The sequence below is a fragment of the Peromyscus maniculatus genome, chromosome 12, assembly GCF_049852395.1.
Source record: "Peromyscus maniculatus bairdii isolate BWxNUB_F1_BW_parent chromosome 12, HU_Pman_BW_mat_3.1, whole genome shotgun sequence".
NCBI classification, from domain to species: domain Eukaryota; kingdom Metazoa; phylum Chordata; class Mammalia; order Rodentia; family Cricetidae; genus Peromyscus; species Peromyscus maniculatus.
This window is the reverse complement of record NC_134863.1, coordinates 74075335-74093266: the sequence shown is the minus strand read 5'-3', so window position 1 is coordinate 74093266 and position 17932 is coordinate 74075335. Positions and strand designations below refer to the sequence as shown.

The 17932-nt window shown below is 42.5% G+C and overlaps 2 protein-coding genes across 8 annotated transcripts in view; one reads left to right on the top strand and one right to left on the bottom strand.

Annotated features, from left to right (window-relative positions):
- Gabpa (GA binding protein transcription factor subunit alpha) overlaps positions 1-8718 on the bottom strand; it is a 30449-nt gene extending 21731 nt beyond the window's left edge. For 2 of the 5 annotated variants that reach the window (XM_016006433.3, XM_076549137.1), the window contains exons 1-3: positions 8581-8718; positions 5755-5856; positions 2308-2452 (exon numbers count right to left, since the gene is read on the bottom strand). In XM_016006433.3, the coding sequence (XP_015861919.1) occupies positions 2308-2452; positions 5755-5831 (222 nt within the window). In that variant the 5' untranslated portion in view covers positions 5832-5856; positions 8581-8718. Of the gene's footprint in view, positions 1-2307; positions 2453-5754; positions 5857-7011; positions 7396-7982; positions 8122-8580 lie in introns of those variants that run through there. The other 3 variants (XM_076549133.1, XM_076549136.1, XM_076549135.1) reach the window with 2 other exon arrangements.
- Atp5pf (ATP synthase peripheral stalk subunit F6) lies at positions 8622-16425 on the top strand. 3 transcript variants are annotated; one of them, XM_042259507.2, is made up of 5 exons: positions 8622-8768; positions 9500-9570; positions 12033-12211; positions 15305-15429; positions 16294-16425. In XM_042259507.2, the coding sequence occupies exons 3-5, from the start codon at positions 12048-12050 to the stop codon at positions 16329-16331; spliced, it is 327 nt and encodes a 108-aa protein (XP_042115441.1). In that variant the 5' UTR covers positions 8622-8768; positions 9500-9570; positions 12033-12047; the 3' UTR covers positions 16332-16425. The 3 variants fall into 3 exon arrangements, with proteins under 3 accessions (XP_042115441.1, XP_042115440.1, XP_076405256.1); XM_042259506.2 differs by lacking the exon at positions 9500-9570; XM_076549141.1 differs by lacking the exon at positions 8622-8768 and having other exon boundaries at positions 9483-9570.
- Positions 16426-17932: the final 1507 nt, after the last annotated feature.

Genomic DNA, 17932 nt, shown 5'->3' with positions numbered 1-17932 from the left:
GATTCATGACTCAACTACTGGATCTACTTTTGTCATAATTCCACATCCTTGGAACACTGGTGCTCTTTTCTCTTCATATATCCTTCTAGTGAATGCATTTCTTACCATGACTTATTAATGAAATAAAAATAATCTTGACCTCTGCTATTGTATTACTAGCTCGGAACAGGCTTTCATCATAAGTACATTGTGTCTAGATGTGTCTGCACATATACTCAACACACAAATCCTCCTTTCACTCTTATTACCAAGAATTCAGTAAAGGTACAATCACAATTTCAACTACTTACAATGTCTTATACATAAAACCTATAGTATTAAGTGGACTTTATATCCGATTTGAACAGAAACAAAAACTCTATAACACATTGGATTGGCTAAATGTGGCAGTTTCTACTCCTTAATGTAAGTCTTTGCTTGGCATTTAAACATTCTCTGAACATCAAGCCTTTCCTCCAGGTTGAGAGGACACTAGCATTACCCACTGAAAAGTTAGATCTCAGATCCTGAATACGAACGACAGCATACTAAGACTAGGACATATAAGGACAAGACTCCAGCATGGTTGAATGTGTAACATATTCTTCAAAGAAGTACAACTCAGTGATTGCTCCAGCTGCTTTCAAGCTGGCATTTATCTGACGATGCCAAGGCATTCCCAGAAGCAGCAGGTACTAATGTCAAATGCATGCTTGCACTGACATGGGAAACAGAAGCTGCCATGTTCATATTCTTTGTTCAGCTGGGGAGAGGTGCTAAGAAGGATGTGAAATGCCCATATATCCAAGCATAGCTCTCAAGTTAATGATATCACGATTTACACGTACTTCCATGCTTACTAATAAACTATGATAGAATAGGTACATTGTAGGTCATATTTCATTACGAGGCCAGGTATTCTATCTATCAATGCAGAAGAGAAATAATAACATGGTGGTTTTTGATGACTGATACAATTAAATGGGATCCTTTGAAAGTATTTTGCAAGTGTTTAGCTCAATGTGCTCTATCCTTATAGCTCTAGCTCACTACTTTTAGTGACTATTTTGAATCCTGCATTTATGTATTGAATATTCTGTTTTAAAAGATTTAGTTTTAGGATATTTATAAATATACTATTATGCAGGTGAGCATTATGTAGGAACAATTCTTTGAAGTAGAACTGTTGGGCACTTTACACTTCTAATAAGATACTGAATATCAACTGCTTTCAAAATACCTTATTAATTTATCTTCTCACTACTAAGAAGAAAATTTAACATGTAGATACAACCATAGTCTCTAATTTTAGAAGACAATATCCAGTCACCATTAACATTTATTATATGTATATTAAAGGAAAAAGACTTAAAATATGGTTAATAGCAACTAATGCATATTTCAATTTACTTTATAACAGAATATTATTTAACAGTAACTGCAGAGGACTCGATTTTTTAAAATACTAAGGCAAAGTTCTGTAATACATGGAAAAATGGCATCACAAGACAGGCATGAAGATTACAGACAGTAAAGAATAAAGCGGCCGGGCGTTGATGGCACACGCCTTTAATCCCAGCACTCGGGAGGCAGAGGCAGGCGGATCTCTGTGAGTTTGAGGCCAACCTGGGCTATAGAGTGAGTTTCAGGAAAGGCGCAAAGCTACACTAGAAACTCTCTCTCGAAAAACCAAAAAAAAAAGTAAAGTCATGGAAAACTACTTCAGCAATCTTACTCACGTTACTACTTCTTATATATTAAAGTAATATCACCTGGAAAAAAAGGTAAACTAAGTCTGTGAGGATGCTTCAAACATACTATACTACTACAATTGGAAATATTTCCAATTTACTGCCAGAGAAATGCAAAGGCAATAAAACCATTCCGTCAATGGCCCTCATTCTAAAGGTGAGAAAACTCCTATTAAGTAAGTTAAGTCAGGCAGCACAAACTTCTTCAGTCTCACTTCTTAATGCTTCCCACCACTCTATTGTTAATTTGACTTTCATATTCAATTTTATTACTCAATCTTTAAGTTTTAGATAAAGAAAATTTGCTGAAAGAATTTTCATTTCTTTTCTTTTTTTTTTCTTTCCTTTTTTTTTTTTTTTCTTTTCAAGACAGGGTTTCTCTGTGTAGCTTTGCGCCTTTCCTGGAACTCACTCTGTAGCCCAGGCTGGCCTCCATCTCACAGAGATCCTCCTGGCTCTGCCTCCCAAGTGGTGGGATTAAACGCGTGCGCCACCACCGCCTGGTAGAATTTTCATTTCTAAGTGCTCAAATTTTATATCAGATATATTTATAGATATTTACAGAGACAAACCTTACCTGAATATCTTGCAGGCAAATTTCATGAGCATCCAAAGAACACTGCAGTCTTGGTTCTAGGAGTTTCTTTAAATTGCCTATTGGTTCATTGATGTCTATTGCCTGGCTTACACATTCAGCCGGTGTGTAGGTCTGTTCCACAATGCTAAAAGTTAATGGAGATAAAGGTTAATAATCACATGTTATCCTGATATAAAGATAACACTGTGCTCAAAACAAAATTAGTACCAGAACCATACACGGTCTTTGAAACTCTTTTCTTTCCTTCTATGTTCTGCACTAATTTCCTCTTTGATGCTGTTAGACTCAGGACTAATGTTGTCAATATGAGCGCTAAATTCCATAGCTAATCTGAAACTTAAACACTCTTAAAAACATGCTTAGTTATGTGCATAAATGCATGCACCAGTACATAAGTAAGTGCTGATGTATATTATAGAAGGGGAAATGTGTGCCTTTATATTACCTCTTAAGTTATTTTCAAGAATTTAAGGCCCAGAACCATGGTGATACACTGTGTCCTTTAAAATCTGCAAAACTTGTTGAGATTTTGGCACAAGCCTGTAACCATAGCACTTGGGAAGTAGACACAGGAGCATCAGTTCAAGGTCATCCTCCATCCTCAGGTCCATAGAGAAATATAAACCAGCCTGGGCTCTATGAGCCCCTATCTCAAAACTCAAAACAAAAATCAAAACCAAAATTTTGTACATCATTTCTACTAATCAATTTCCTTACCAATATAATCTAGTAAATATAAATTGATAAGGCATAACAATATAAATATTTCCGATTTAATTTGAATACTAACCAATTATTAGGTTTTTGAGAGGTTTATCTGAATAGTCTTGGCTGTCCTGGAACTCACTACATAGACCAAGCTGGCCTGGAATTCAGAAACTACCTGCCTCTGTCTCCTGAGTGCTGGGAGTAAAGGCTTGCACCATCACTGCCTGGTAGTCTTAGAAAATTATATTGCCCCTTAAAACTTACTTAGAGCTCTTTTGCACTGTTATTTCACATTTCAAATAGGTTAAAAGCCTTGATAAGTAACTGTACATATCTCTTGTAAATGCTTACGGGGGGGGGGGGGAAGAGAAGACTGAGGAAAGAGCATTTACTAAATTAAGTTTCAAACACATTTAAACTTTAAATATGACTTAAATCTCTTCATAGTTATTAAAATAAGTATGAAGTGGGAGTCAGTAAAATACCTCAGTGGTGGGGGGGGGCGCACATGGGGACTGACTGACGGACGGAAGGACGGACATGAATTGGTTCTGAGTACCTACATCATGTGGCTCACACCCATCTAAAACTCAAGTTGCATGGTGATCTGATGCTTTTGCCTCTGCTAGTACCTAAACTCACCTGCATATACTCACACTCAGACATATAACTGAAATACACATAATTAAAAATAAAATTTTCTAATAAAATAAAACATGAGTGAGTGGCTAGGGAAATGGCTCAGTAGGATAACACTTGCTGTACATGTTGAGGATCAGAGTTTGGATCCTCTGAACCCAGGTAAAGGCAGGTGTGGTAGTACACATCTCACCAGTGCTCCTACAGTAAGATGGGAGACAAGGCAGCAAAAATCCTAGGCTCACAGGCCAGCTGGGTTGGCCTATGCAGTGGTAAACACGAGATCTGTCTAAACAAGCTGGATAGTGAGGATAAACACCTGATGCTGACCTCTGACCTCCTCATGCATGCTATGGCATACAGGCATCCATATTCAACACACACAAACATGTGTAAGTGCATGAGTGTGCACACATACACAACGTCATTTTATTTTTACATATTTTCCAAGTATAATGATATATAATAAATATATATATTTAGTGAATATATACAACACATTTCTTAAAATGTTTAAAATTTATAAAACAGAACATTCATGATTAAAAACAATATTATTTTAAAATAACAGTGTATTATTATTCTTGGTTAATATAAAGAATGTTTTGGTTTTTTTGAAAGTGAGCACTTTCAGCATATTTTTTGGCTGTTAAGCACTGAAGCCTATCCTTTTTAGTAATAATGATTTTTAAAAGATCCAAATGCTACCTTAGAACAGATTCTAAAATTTCACTTCTATGAATAACAAGTATTAAGTAAGATTTTCAAAGTTTCTTGTTGCAAAATTATAAACCTTGGGAAATCTAAAAATCTTAATCAGTAGTTTCTTTTGAAGGAATGTGGATGATCTCACATTACTGTTTCTCAATTCTTGCAACATAACAAACTGTGGCCTCCTTTACACTGAGCCACATGTTAACAGCTAATCTCCCATCCAGACACCTGCAAAGGGCCAGTGATAAACACTTTAGGCTCTACAGAGCATTTAGGAGTATTTGTGTGCATAAAAATAAACAGATATGCTAGACTCCAGTTCTGCAGCTCCTTCCCAACCTGAACAAGGGTTGAGCTGTGTGACCAAATGCTACAAGGTTTCTTAGGCTGAGTTACTGAAAGGCACCATGGCTTCTCTCTTGGCACCTTCTCAGAGTAACTGAAACGCCCTAGAGGAAGGCTCAATGGACACACTGAGGTTCCCTGCCAACAAGATCACGAGTGATCTTTGGGGTAGATACTATAGCTCCAGACTACTCTTAGGTGACTGCAGACCACACTGACAACTCAACTAGAAGCTCTAAAAGTACTCAGGTCAAACCCTCCCAGCTAAGCTGATCCCAGGCATTCTACTCTTGTGCTGCAGAATAGAACAAACAATCCAAAGCTCTCTTTAGCACTGAAGTTTAAATTTTAGCTGTCTTAACTCAGCATCCTCCAGATCTACGTCATCCCAGCCTGCCTTTTGCTACTCTGTAGAAGTCCCCAGGACCTTTCAGTCCCATTAGCTTCAGTAGATTAGCTTGTCTCCTGATTCAGAGTACAATAGCACCTTCGCTACTATCTCCACAACCTCCTTAATGACTTTTTCCAAGTCTGTTTCCATCAGAATCTCTCCCTTGACTCGGCATTCATCACCACCCCCTTTCCAGTAAGGCTCCACCATCATTCCAAGAAGCAGCACTTCTCCTGTGTGCTCAGTACCGTGGACACAGGTGTTCATTGGCTTTTATAAGGACATCTGGAACTGTCTTGTTTTACTCCCAAGTTACTAATGTACAGCAGTCATTCATAACTATTGTTAAATTCAGGTTGAATTAAACTGTCTTTGAAATAAAAGTGATCAGCACTTAGTAAATAAAAAAAAATAAGTGAAATGCCTTTTAGATGGGGGTGGGGACAGGCTATTCTAACTGTGTGCCCATGACTACTGCTTATATTTCAGAAAGGCCTTTCTCTCTGCGCTACAGACCTATTAAGTCGGGGGTGGGGGGTGGGGGACAAAACTAAACACATTGGCCTGGTCCTTGACTGTGACCTGGAATACCAGTAATAGTAAAAACTGGTCAATTCAGAACCGCCAACCTTTCTTCTGTGCACTCTGGCTTCTCAGTTCCATCGATCTCAATCTCTATCAGCTCTTCTGCTTCTCTCTTAGTCATGGCTGAAGTCTTTCAATGTTCAGTCCTGGAAGAGTTCAATGTCAAGGTTTTTAAACATCATCTGTATAAGCAAAAATGATATGCAAGAAAAAGACTCAATCTGAATTAAAGCCGAGGGAGAAGAGGTGCTCTTTATATATGTGAAAGCTCATATACCACATCTATAAACTAGTTTTTGTTTCAACTGCCATTTATTAGCCCGATATGGCGATTCCATTCCTTTGTTTATTGGAACTTGTTGGCCCAGTCTAAGTAAGTTAATTCAAGACACTACAAAAGCAAGTCAAAGTTGGAGCAACTATATTAAAGCAACTTAGATTCGAACCTAAAGCTTAACACGGAGATTGATTACAACTGTCTAGCTAAATATCTGGTCTGATTACATAAAGATTAATATTCTTGTTTAAGTGACTATGAAGTGGAAAGACCAAATGCTCAGTTAATTAATAACCAAAAAGAGAGAAAAAAAAAAAAAAACACCTGGGACAAACTCCCAAAGTTGGCAAAGCTCAGCACAGAAACAGGAAATTCATACTAAAGCAAACTAAAATAATTCAGGGTATAAAGAAATGCACAGGTACAAATCATTCCAAAACGAAATTCATTCACGTTGTATTGTGCATTTCCTAGAAAATGCAATCACCATTAGGAAAACAGACAGCATGTACATCTGTGTTGTATGTGTAAAGAGCAAAAACGAAAATCTGATTAAAAGTTAAAAACTGAAGACCCTTCTTCAGGTGAAGGGCATACAAGTTTTCAAAACTACCATTTTTCTTTTCAGTCCTGTAGATTTAAGGTTTTTTTAGTTGCCAGAAGACTCCCGTGACCGGTGTTAATTCAGTCGTTGGCCTTTATCTGCTCTCCTGACTCTTCCAACTTTACATCTCAGTACTTAATTCACTACTTCATGACCATGTACCCAAGACACACTTCTGTACTTGCAGTACAGGTAAAAATGGACTTCAGTCCACTTGGTACCCGGGTCTGCATACAAATAAGAAAAAAAAAAAAAAAGCACTAAAGTGGTGGCCAGTATCTTGTGGAGTTAAAGACAACTGTGTGGTATCTAAGAACGTGACGATGGTGAATCTGTTGCAATCATTTCCTCTTGGCAGCACTCAGACCTATCATTAGTCCAAACTACCTATTGGTTTTTTTAAAAATTGCCTTTACTTACTGCTAGGTGTGGTGGTACACTCCTTTAATGCCAGGGCTCAGAAAGCAGAGGCACACAGACCTCTGCATTCTAGGCGGCCCGGTCTACACAGGGAATCTCGGGGCAGCCAGAGCGAGAGAGTGAGGTATGTCTGTAGGTGCACGTGTGTGGAGGTCGGAGGGCAGCTTGTGGTAGTCAGTTCTCTCTGCCACTGGGGTTCCAGGGGCTGAACTCGGGTAATCAGGCTTGCTTGGCAGCAAGTGGCTTTACCTGTCGGGCCATGTCACTGGCCCTACCTATATGGATCTACTTTCAAAGGACTACTCGGCCTCTTGAAAAGGCGAACTGGCACCCTTCCCCATGCTGTTAACCCTAGGGTGGAATCCCTGAACTCCATCGTCGTTGCACTACGCCAACGACAAAAAAATAAAATAAAATAAATAAAAGCTGGCCAACTACGTTAACCCTCACTGACTTCTTCGTAAAAGGAACTGGAAGTCATCAGAAAGATTATAGTGTGCAATTCTGAGACCGTCCCCGAGGGGCATCTGGATGTGGGGTGCGGGGGTCGCCGAGTCGGGTGACAGGCTGGTCTGGCCCCTTCCAGGGAGACCGGGGAGCGCCGGGCCGCCCAGCCAGCCAGCAGCCAGCAGCCAGCCAGCAGCCGGCGAGCCAGCGCGCGGAGCCCGCACTGCGCCCGGCGCCCAAGCGCGCCCCGAGCGTTCCGCCGCGCCGCGCCGGCCCCGGCCCACGCCGCTCCCCGCGCCCCTCCCCTCGGCTCCCCGCACAGCCTCTCCCGCCCCTCCCCACCCGGCTCCCTCAAGTCTCCACGAACGGAAATGGGAGTCACAAACGCCGGGGACCAGCGGAAACAAAACACAGAGGCGGCCGCGGGGGGGCCGCGGCGAAGGGGAGGGAAAAAGCCCCGGAACCAGGCCGGCCGCGCGGGGCCACCGCGCTCCCCGCCGGCCCCGGCGGGCCGCCGCACTCACCAGCTCCGGAATCCGCCCCCGTGGCCTCCCCCTCCACCCCGCTTCGGCCGCGCTCCAGAGCCGGCTGGGAACGGCGGCGGCGCGGGCTCCACGTGCAGCGACGCTCCGGGTCAAGCCGCGCCGCGCCCGCCACTCGCTGAGTGAGGAGGCCCCGGGGCCCTTCCCGCGGAATCGGCGCTAAGGAACCCCGGCCCCTCTCCCGCCTCCCAGGCACCCCTGGGCCTGGAACTACAACTCCCAGCAGGCTGCGCGGCACGAACGCCGCCGGCCACGGAGGCTCGCGAGGCACAAACGCCCCTGGCCGCTCGGTGTTACGCGCTCGCTTGCTCCCCCCCCCCCCCGTCCCCCTCCCACACTGCAGCCACCTCCCCCAACCCCACGGAACAAGACGCCGACTCCGAAGGGAGCCCGAACGAGCAGAGAGGACCAAGTACGCATGCGTACAGGGCACTGTTTCCAAGAGGTGGTGGTGGGGGGGAGGGGGGGCGGAAAAGGGGTGAAGCGAAGGGAAGGGAAGATAAGATGGCGGAGTCTCAGCGAGGGGGGACCCGGAAGCACTTGCCCTCCACTTCCTCCTCCTGGTTGGCGTCTGTCTCACCTAGAGGCGTCCGGTCGCAGACTGTCTCCGAGGCGCTTCCTGTCCGGTGAGCGTCGAACGACTGATGAGGCGGCGGCCCACAATGCACTGCGGTGGCGGGTAGGCGTGTGTAGGCGGAGCCAGGGCCGGAAGTCGAGCGGTGGCGGCGGCGGCGGCGGCGACTCTGGCAGCTCGGGACTCAGGGCAAGGTGACTTGGGAGGGTGACCGGGCGCGCTGGGGCCTCTGGGGACTGCGGGTCTGGGTTTCTTCACCAGCCAAGGGCTGCCCATCACCTCTGCTGTAGTCGGAGCGAGCGAGCGAGCGAGCCCCGCGTCCTTGGCACCCGGCCCGAGGTCACGGGTGACCTCCGGCCGTGCTGGGTATCGAACTGTGCCCGAGACACCAAAAAGACCGTCGATGCCCCCTTGGAGAGCAGAGCAGCCCCGCACGGAAGGCGGAAGGGCGGGGGGTGGTGGTGGATCTGCAGCCCGCTGGGGGCAGCCCGAGGTCGAGGCACGAGCTCGGAGCTCGGGAATTGGGCAGGAGCGCCCGGTCGAGCCCCTTAAGACGGAAAAAGGGGGGGGGCACTAGTGATATTCCCCAAAGTTTGCATCTAGTCTAGACACGATGGTGTGAAAAACAGCTTTACGGGTTGGCTTTAGAAACAATGGGTTGATGTATGAATATATACTAACAGGCAGCAAACGGACGAGCTTTTGGCTGGGCTGGTCAGTCATCGCTATAAATAGGAGAGCCATGCTCCTTCCCAAGGCTACACCTCTGGGTTTGAACGTTGATTCCCCCTCCTCCCCCACGATGCTTTCCCCGATATTTTAATGTTGGACCCCTCACAGACAGCTAGCTCCTGATAGTACATCAATACAGAATTTGTCACAGATGTTTTATACACTTCAGGTGACATTTTCTTCTGTGTGCTAGTGAACAGTCCATATTCACTGTTGAATCTGAAAAAGTGGAAGGCAGTAAAGGAGAAGCAGCAAGTAGTTTTGGTAAGAGACTATGTGTTCATGTTTTGGATGATTGTGTCAGATTTAGGAGGCAGATAAACACATACATGTATGTTTGGGACTCAGGAAATAGGGTAAAATTAGAAATGTGAATTGAGAATCAGTACTTTGCTGATACATGATTGAAAACTGGGACTTTTTTTTTTGCCTATTTTTGTAGAAGAAATGACAGTCTTTGAAGTCAGCTTGAGAGCAGGTTGACTGTAGAACGTTAAGTAAACAATAACCTTCCTTAGATATAGTTTTTATCAACTGAAAGCAAGACTAAGACCACCTTCCCCTAACTCTTTAAAGGGTATTTCCTTAAGTGGGCAATGTATTTTTCAAAATTTCTAGGAAACAAGTGTTGTTACCCTTACTGATGTATTTTACGTGTTCCTAGATTTCCAGAGCGGAGGACAGACATTGAGTTGGGTGATACTTTCCTGATATAAGGACCTTCTGTTTATTTGTTTGCTTGTAGCCCTTTCACCTGCATAATTCTCTGGTAGATTATGAGTGACGCATTAATCAAGACTTTAATTTCTTCAAATGTTTTCCTCCTGGTCAGTGAATGATATCCCTCTGCTTGTTTGATTTCTTTGAGCAGTACTAAATGTTATTCGAGGCTTTGTTGAAGTTGGTATTATTGATTGACACTTTAGAGTGCCTAACTTTTTGAAGTGAGAGTAGGAGGGTTGTTACTTTTCATGTTGTAGGGGTATAGAAGTGTGGCCGATCCCCACCCACGACAAGACACTTGCATCCAACCTATTCGGGACAACTAAAATTGTCTTGAGACAACAAATGTGCCCTGGGAGATAAAATTACTCCCTTCACATAGGTTTAGTAACCATTGTGCCATTCTGCTGGCTTGTAGTTAATGATTCTCAAACTTTCAGTGATAAAGGGCTACTCCAACCCCTCTATGTAATTCTATCTGTCTGTCTGTCTATCTGTGTGCATCTGGGTATTTATGTAGGTGTATGTGGGCACTTCTATATGTGTTTCTCAGGCAGCCAGAGGTCAGCCTCAGCTGTTACTCTCCAGGTACTATGCATGTTGGTTTTTGAGACAAGGTCAGTCAGTGTCCAAGATCTTGCCAAGAAGACTGGGTTATCAACTGAGTCCAAACATCTGCTCGTCTCTGCCTCCCCAGTGCTGGCGTTATAAGCTTGCTGCCAATCCTGACTTTAGAGACAACCAAAAGGAAACAGAACGCGCAGATTCTGGGGATCAAATGCTACCCATCTACCACCACTTTTGTAACTGTCCTCACCAGATTCAAGGGACAAATTAATTTGTCAAATTGCTGTAAAAGTTGTTAAATCCTTGTTCCTAGTTTCCCCACTAATATACACTAGTAGCAGTGTGCCCACTGCCATGGGTCCTCACAGTTCAGTAGAAGTCAGTTTTCAGCAGGCGGATACAGATAAAATCTGGGTGGGAGCCGGTTTTCCTCAGGGGTTGAGTGACCCTTTGTCACTGACAGTTTGAGAAGCATTAACTGTGAGACAGCAGACTGTAGCACAATGATTATTAAACAGATGTGAGGTGGGAGAGGGCTGGTTTTATTTCCCAGGGTCTAAAGAAACGTTACAAACCTATCCCCCGTCTGTTGAAATGTGGTCCTTCTATTGCCATTTCACTAGGGTTTGGTGATCCCTTTCCCTTTATAAGCTAAGTCTAGATCTGGAGAAATTTTTCTTCTGCTAAATTTCAGGTTCCCTGTCTCTTCCTTATGGAGTTCCTACTTGAGTATATTTGTTGTAATTAGGAATATTTTTGCATTTGAGTTGTAAATCATTAACTCAGGTCTCAACAAGAATTATCCTGTCCTTTAATGTATCTATCAACATTTTTAGCTAGAAAATTACTTGGTTTTAGCTTCAGGAGGTCTAAGGACTTGAAAGGCTAAGCTCTGATTTTTAAACTTTTGACTTTGACCTTGTGCAAACTCTCTGATGAGCTTCTATCATCTGATCTCTCTGTTACTGCAGGGCTCACTTGGGGTGGTTGTTTTCCTTTACTGTTTCTGTTGGAAGCTGATTTGGTTGTTATGATGTTAAGTGGGCCTGTGAAGTGGAACTTTCCAGTCTCTCGTTCCTGGCTAAGACAACTGTCTGTACTCTCTTTGTCCACCGCCCGTTGGCCCTCTGAGGGGTCATGGAAACTGGCACATTATGAGCAAAGTGTCTTTTCCTGCTGGAGACAAGTAATGTTCTTGAGAGCCTCACCTCACTGTTTCCTTAGGTCTTTCTGCTGTAACCCTACTAGAACTCACAGCTGCTCCTATGTCCCAGAGCCTTTCGGTAAAAAGCAAAGGTTTTGTAATGGAAGGGTCATTACACATGCCTGTGAGTGACCAGATGTAGCCTGAGTTCTGGTGCAGTGTAGTTCTATAACTTAATTGATGCATTTGGGGTGTTTTATGAAAAGTGCATAACCTTCTGATGCTTGTCCAGTACCAGAGGCTCACCATGATTCTCCAGAGGCTCTTCAGGTTCTCCTCTGTCCTTCGCTCGGCAGTCTCTGTGCATCTGAGGAGGAACATTGGTGTGACGGCGGTGGTGTTTAATAAGGAACTTGATCCTATACAGAAACTCTTCGTGGACAAGATAAGGGAGTACAAGGCAAAGCGACAGTAAGTGGGGAGATGATCAAGAACACTGTGACTATAAATATTCAAAGTATGCAAATTTCAAGATGTAAGTCCTAACTATCTTCTTTATAAAGGCTCCAAGGACAGTTCCAGTAAATCTGTTGTCATTTGAAGCATAGACACAATAATGTCATTACAAAGAAATAAGTCACAGAAGTGCACAGCATCTTGAAATCATTTAGTAGCTATCTAAGAAAATTGAGTCCCAGAGACATTGATTAGCTTAACATCATAGAACTAAGAATGATTGGGCAAAACATACAATCAGTGTATTCCAACTCTCAATTTTGGCTTTTTCTGTGACATGATTTGGGGATGTACGTAAACAGCATTTTTCTCTTTAAGAATGTTTTACATGGTGATATATCCCTGGAAATGACAAAACACTCAAAAGACTTGGAAAAACATGATTGCAAAGCACACATATGAGATGAATGTCCAATTTTTCCATCATTTAGTTCAACCCCTAAATCTTAGGAAAATGATACACAGGAATGTATAATTTTGTTCTTTAGTCTTCTGTCATTTATAAAGAACATGAGGTGTAGCATGAATCCTTAAAGAGTATTAATAAAACCAAACCCAAGGCCAGTTATTGGGGTGAATGCTGGAAGATCAGAGAAACAGAACAAGCCACAGCCACCTCACCTTGCCAATTCCTCAGCTGATCCTGTTTCCTCAGACTGGATGCCTCTCAGCTGAACTGTGCTGCTCAAAAGCCTAAAAGCTTAACCAGCTCTAGTTCCTGGTCCTCACACCTGAAATACCTTTCTGCTTTCTGCCATCACTTCCTGAGATTAAAGGCTCACTTCCTGGGATTAAAGGCGTGAGTCAGGCTTTAAACTCACAGAGATCTGGATGGATCTCTGCCTCCCAAGTGATAGGATTAAAGGCATGTGTGCCACCATTTTCTGGCCTCTATATCTAGTGGCTGTTCTGTTCTCTGACCCCAGATAAGTTTATTAGGGTGCACAATATTTTGGGGAACACAATATCACCACAATGAGGGCTAAATGATATGGGCCATGTTTTTATAACATGCAGATTCTTAAAACCTGATGGAAATAGAAAGCTTATAAACAAACAAGTATACGTAAATGGTTAGATACTAGGTGGTTCCTAGTGTTTGGAGATTTGAAAGGAAACACTTCCCAGCTAGAGACATTTTTGAAAGGTATTTTGGAAAAGTTCACATTAGGGCTTTGAAGGCAGTGCTTGGGATCATTCTACTCTTTTGAGTGTCTCCTGGGCAGCTGTAAATCATCTTCCCAGTGTGAAAAGAAAAGAAAAGGAAAGGAAAGAATTTACTCATGATTTTGCTTATAGCTTATTCTCAACCAACTGGAAGACACACCGAGTACTATACCAGGTTAAGAATAATAGTTTTAAAGACTAGATAGGTAAATAGGAATAGGAAGGTTATATCTTTTAGGATGGAAAAATGATGTCAGATTAAAATGTGAAAACTAGAAAGCATGAAATTTGGAGAATTACACACTTTTGATCCCAGAGGTACAGGGCATAGGGGATATGCACAATCTCAAGCATGAGCTTTGTAGGTGAGTGTCAAATTAAAGTGTTATGCTTTTTGGTTTTATGTCAACTTGACCTAAGCTAGAGTTATCAGATGAGAGAGCTTCAACTGAGAAAATATCTCCCTAAGACAGGACCATAGGCAAGCTTGTAGGGCATTTTCTTAATTGGTGATTGATGTGGAAGGGTCCACACCATTGTGGGTGGGGCCACCAAGTGCTGGAAGTCCTGTGGTCTATAAGAAAGCAGTCTGAACAAGCCACGTGAAATAAGCCAGTAAGCAGCACCGCTCCATATGTGGCCTCTGCACCAGCTCCCATCTCTAGGTTCCTGCCTACTGGAGTCCCTGTTCTTACTTTCTTTGATGATAAGCAGTGATATGGAAGCATAAGCTTTACCTCCCCAAGTTGCTTTGGTAGTGATGTTTCATCATAACAATAGTAACCCTAACTAAGGCAAATGTTAAAGGTTGGACCCACTTGGTTGAAGTTTAAATGCCAGGTAATTATTTTGGATCTCTAATGGTAACTAACCATGCAGTCAATAAAAGTCTTGAGGACTGGGAAGGTGGTTCAGTTGGTAAAGTTCTTGCATAATAAAGAGGTTCCAGAGTTTGGATCCCTAGCACCAATGTAAAAAGCCTGATGCTGTAGCCACAGCAGCATTTGCCTTTAATCTAACATTAGTAGATAGAGACAGGACATCCTTGGGGTCTTGCTGGCCAGCCAGTTTAGCCTATTCATGAACTAAGGTTCAGTGGGAAATCCTGTCTCCAAAATCAAAATGGAGAGAGAAAGATGTAGAGGAAGTGACTAGATGTCATCATTGGCCCCTGGCCTCCATACATGCGTACAACATACAGACCTCGGGTATTTGAAAGACCCATCTGTTTGTAATAACTTAGTTGTTGTTATCTCTCATTAATGTGTGTGAGTGTTTTGCATATATGTATATGTATGTGCACAGCTTGTGTGCCTGGTGCCCATGGAGGTCAGAAGGGAGTGTTCGGCCCCCTAGAACTGGTGTTAATGGTGAACTGGTTAACTGGTGAGCCACTGGTGGGTGATGGGCAATGAACCTGAGTACTGTGCAAGAGCAGCACATGTTCCTAACTGCTGAGCCGTCTCCCTGGCCCCTTTACCAGTTTATTATTTAGCAGCTCCCAGGCTTAACAGTTCAGGTCTCTGATGGGCTGGGTTTTGCTGGGATTTCTTGTTTTACTGGTTTGGGTTTCTTCTTTTTTTATCTGGACTGCATCATTTTCCATATACTGCAACTCAGATCCTGAGAGGGTCTGATTAGTAAGTATCTTTGATGCTAACAAACCGTGAGTGTTAGAGATTTGTTTGAAGTTGCCTCATCTCTGAAACCTATTCTGAAACAAATTTGAATTAACTCAAATCCTAAAGAGTTTTCTTTTTACCCCATAGGTGTACCTTTAAAATCTCTTAAAACTTAATGATAAAGTATAATTTCAGTTTTGTTTTTGTTTTTTTTTAATTAGTTCATAAAATCAGCTTTCTTTGTTCATTTGTCCAATAGGACATCTGGAGGACCTGTTGATACTGGCCCAGAGTATCAGCAAGAGCTGGACAAAGAGCTTTATAAGCTTAAACAAATGTATGGTGGAGGGGACATGAATACGTTTCCTACCTTCAAATTTCAAGGTCAGTCTAATCACAAATTAAATTTGGGGGATTATTATAGGTAGAGAATATTCACGTACATTTTCTTTTGGGTGTTCATGTGAGGCTCAGACCTAGTACCTTGCCTCTGTTATGCAAATGCTCTCACTGAGCTGTACTTCATCCAGGAGAGTTTTTTGGATTGTTTGGAAGTTTAAATAACAGTTACATGTGGAGTTCCTATAACCGTGATGTGTTCAAAAGGAAGCCTTTGGGTCACTGTTTTACTTCAGTGTAGGAGAGCACGTGGATTATGATAGCTTTCTCATTTGGTTGGCCTAGTCACACAACACTATTTATGCAGCATAGGAAATAGAGATCCCTACTCACAGAAGCTGTTGAAAGGTTGACAGTTGTTATATTTTTGTATACATGTTTTTTTTTTTTTTTTTGGTTTTTCGAGACAAGGTTTCTCTGTGTAGCTTTGCGCCTTTCCTGGAACTCGCTTTGGAGACCAGGCTGGCCTCGAACTCACAGAGATCCGCCTGCCTCTGCCTCCCGAGTGCTGGGATTAAAGGCGTGCGCCACCACCGCCCGGCTGTATACATGTTTAAAAACAGATATTTTCTTTTTTTTTTTTTTTTTTTTTTTTGATTTTCGAGACAGGGTTTCTCTGTGTAGCTTTGCGCCTTTCCTGGAGCTCACTTGGTAGCCCAGGCTGGCCTTGAACTCACAGAGATCCGCCTGGCTCTGCCTCCCGAGTGCTGGGATTAAAGGCGTGCGCCACCACCGCCCGGCAAAAACAGATATTTTCTTAAAAAAAAAAAAAATCTAAGAAAATTCAAGCATTGTAGCGAATCTTGTTTTTGTTGCATGGCTAAGCCTGAAACTTTTCCCTCTTTTTAGATCCCAAATTTGAAGTCATCGAAAAACCCCAGTCCTGAAGAATATTATAAAATTCATCTGGTAATTTGTCATGAATTAGTTGTACGTCTAATTAAAAAAATTCAAATAAACATTCATTTACCAGTTATCAAATGTCCTTTAAATTCTTTGGTGATATGGAGTATGTGTCTGGCATTGACTTGTCTCTGGGTTGTTTCTAAATCTTTTCATTTTATTAGAATGAAGCAGATGGAGATTTTGGATAAGTTGGGTAAAACTGCCTTATCCCTGCTAGACTCTTCCCAGTGTACAGTGCTGTCCTCTAGTAGTGGAGCCCATCACCTAAGGGAATGTTTGCTGTGAAGGGAAGGATGTTGTATTTTCCTTTTGGATGGTGGATGTATGTTTCAAGACAGGTTTCCTTGTGTAACCCTGGCTGTCCTGGATCTCACTTTGTAGACAAGGCTAGCCTCAAACTCACATAGATCTGCCTGCCTCTGCCTCCCAAGTGCTGAGATTAAAGGCATGCACCTACATATATTTACCTTTTTGAAGCAGTGGTTCTACATCCTTGCCATGGCTTTCTTAGTAAACTCTGTAACTTAATATGCACAGAAATGTCTGTTGTGTCTTAACCATTGTCCGCTCATTTTTGCCTTCAGGTTATGGTATGTATGGATTCAGGAGCGAAGGTAGCTTGGAACAAAAGGCTCTCAAAGATGTAACTGTTATTACCTGGGGATATGTTGCAGATCAGGAACTTTACATCGAAGTTTCAGCAACTGTAGGTGGAGCTCCAGGAAGTTAGCCTTTTAAAGGGAAATAGCCTCGTCACCGTATATCTGACAGTGTCTCTGCCATGCCAGGATCCGGGTTTATTAAACCTTTAATTACCTTGGGGGCAAATTGGAGAATAAGATTCCTCATACTTTGATGGCTTCTGACCAAGTCATCCTGTTTCTATGCCTGTCCCTTCTCATTCATTCTCATCACTAATACATCCCTACACACTTAAGCTTTCATGGATGCAGGAGTGGGGACTAGAAATCTCGAGATAGCACTAAGGGGTAGGCATACTCTGTGCAGTCATCATTTTCAGTAGAAAGTACAACCCTTTTAGTCTCTGAGCAGCAGAGCATTCCTGTAGCCCTATTACATAAGTATGTCTTTATGAATAAACCTTTTATTCCCTCTGCTCTGTATTGTCCTAAAAGCTAGAAAGGTAAGTTTCTGCATCTTCAGTTACTTCAGGGAATTCAACAGTAGTTAAATACTTTTTAGAAGGAAAAGTCAGTTTACAAATTAATAAAATGGGGATAATAGCACGTTCTTATAATCATAATAATTAAGTAATGAAGACAGGAAGATTGGGAGTTCAAGGCCAGCCTGGGTTACATATCGAGACCCTGTCTCAAAACAAAAGAAATTGAGTAGCAGTAGTTTACTTTAAAAATCCAACTACAGTTCATGGAAACATGCTCAATTTTTGTATATCTCTAAGAACATTTATAGGTAGCACATTAAAAGCAGAAAATGATCATAAAATGAGTATTAGAAAGTATCTGCCTTTAGTCTTAAACTAAATAGGTCCTTTGTTGACACACTTCATTATTTTGAAAACATTTTCTTTGTAGAAAGTAAAACGACATTATAGTGTGTC